This window comes from Gavialis gangeticus, unplaced genomic scaffold (assembly GCF_001723915.1).
Source record: "Gavialis gangeticus isolate Ggan-Ray unplaced genomic scaffold, GavGan_comp1, whole genome shotgun sequence".
Classification (NCBI taxonomy): Eukaryota; Metazoa; Chordata; order Crocodylia; family Gavialidae; genus Gavialis; species Gavialis gangeticus.
In genome coordinates this window covers 101,220,365-101,221,822 of record NW_017729031.1, presented here as the reverse complement: position 1 = coordinate 101,221,822, position 1,458 = coordinate 101,220,365, and the positions used below count along the sequence as shown (strand labels likewise).

The 1,458-nt window shown below is 41.6% G+C and overlaps 1 protein-coding gene across 2 annotated transcripts in view; it reads right to left on the bottom strand.

The window, feature by feature from the left end:
- KLF7 (Kruppel like factor 7) overlaps positions 1-1,407 on the bottom strand; it is a 105,006-nt gene extending 103,599 nt beyond the window's left edge. For both annotated transcript variants that reach the window (XM_019523458.1, XM_019523459.1), the window contains exon 1: positions 862-1,407. In XM_019523458.1, coding sequence (XP_019379003.1) covers positions 862-963 — 102 coding nt within the window. In that variant the 5' untranslated portion in view covers positions 964-1,407. The remainder of the gene's footprint in view (positions 1-861) is intronic.
- Positions 1,408-1,458: the final 51 nt, after the last annotated feature.

Genomic DNA, 1,458 nt, shown 5'->3' with positions numbered 1-1,458 from the left:
AGAAAGCTTTGTGACTGCTCAGATTTGGCCGAGCGCTCCCCCCACCCCCCACTGCATTTGGGTTCATTGTGAATTTTACACAACTCACCCATTTCTGCATAAGCTACTCTTCCCCTTGATATTATTTATTCATGTCACTAATCATTATTTTAATGCATCCATAACACTTGATTTCCACCTTTAGAAGTATTCCAGTTCCTACTGCATATTAACCCTATGGGGTCTCACTACACACTGGTTGTTGAAACCAGCCTGAAGTGTCATTGTTTTAAACAGGTTTCAGATACAACAAGAAATTCACCCACAACATTTAAATTTTAAGTCATCTCTCACTGAAGAATTAACCTACAATCTTTGCCTACTGATTCTACCCCCTCTGCAGGGGGAAAAAAGAAAAAGAAAGGTTAAAAACAAAAACCTCGAATGAAGGTAGGATTTTTTTTATGGACACATACTAATTACCTGAAAATAAGCATGATCTATTCTGTTTCCACCAGCTGCCAATTGTCAACACTGGCTGGAAGGGATCAGCCTTGTTTAAAAGAACAAAAAAATCACTAAGCTTTGAAAATCATCTGAATAAAAACAAACTCCAAAGAATTTCACTGGATGGCAGATACTGCCTGGTGTGCTGTTATGACTGAAGGCTTTGAATGGACTGCTCAGTTGGTAATTGAAAAAAAAAATTGATCTAGTAAGGTGTTACCTACACACACAAAACCAACCCCCCCAAACCCACCCCCCAAAACCCCTCTAAATTAAGTATTACAGGGAAAAAAAGAAAGAAAATCAGAAATGCAGCCCCCAACACACCGACTGCCTGCACTAAAAAGCTTTACAGGAGTAATTTAAATGGTTCACCTGCTGCCAGTTCTCCTCCAAGGATGGCAAAGCTGAGAAGTAGCCGGTGTCGTGGACAAGCTGTAGTTCTTGGAATATACTATAACTAGCCAACACATCCATGCTGTTGCTGAGCCAGACCCTTTCTTTTTGTTTTGTGTTTGTTTGTTTGTTGTGGGGTTTTGTTTCTGATCATAAAAAAGACCAAAAAAAAAAAAAAAGATAGAGAGAAGAAGCCACCAGAATAGATCCAATGTCCCTTTTTGTTTTGGTTTGTTTCAGTCACACTTTAAAAAGAAAAAAAATCAATGCAGGAGAGAAAGAGAGGGGAGGAGGAAAAAAATAGAGGGAGAGAGAGGGTGAGAATGGAGAGATGCACCCAACATGTACAGTGCAGGCGAACAGGGGGACTTCTCCACTTGTAGTCAATGCAATTCCCTTCGACTCTCTCCAGCTCGTGGACCAGGAAGGGGCAATGCAAACTCACTGACACGAAACTGCCACCATCTATTTCTGCACTGCTGCTCGCTGCTCAATGCAATCTTTGCTCTTTATTTTTGGGAGCTTGCATTTCCCCCCCCCCCACCCTCGATGGCTTTTTTCTCCCCCCAACCCCCA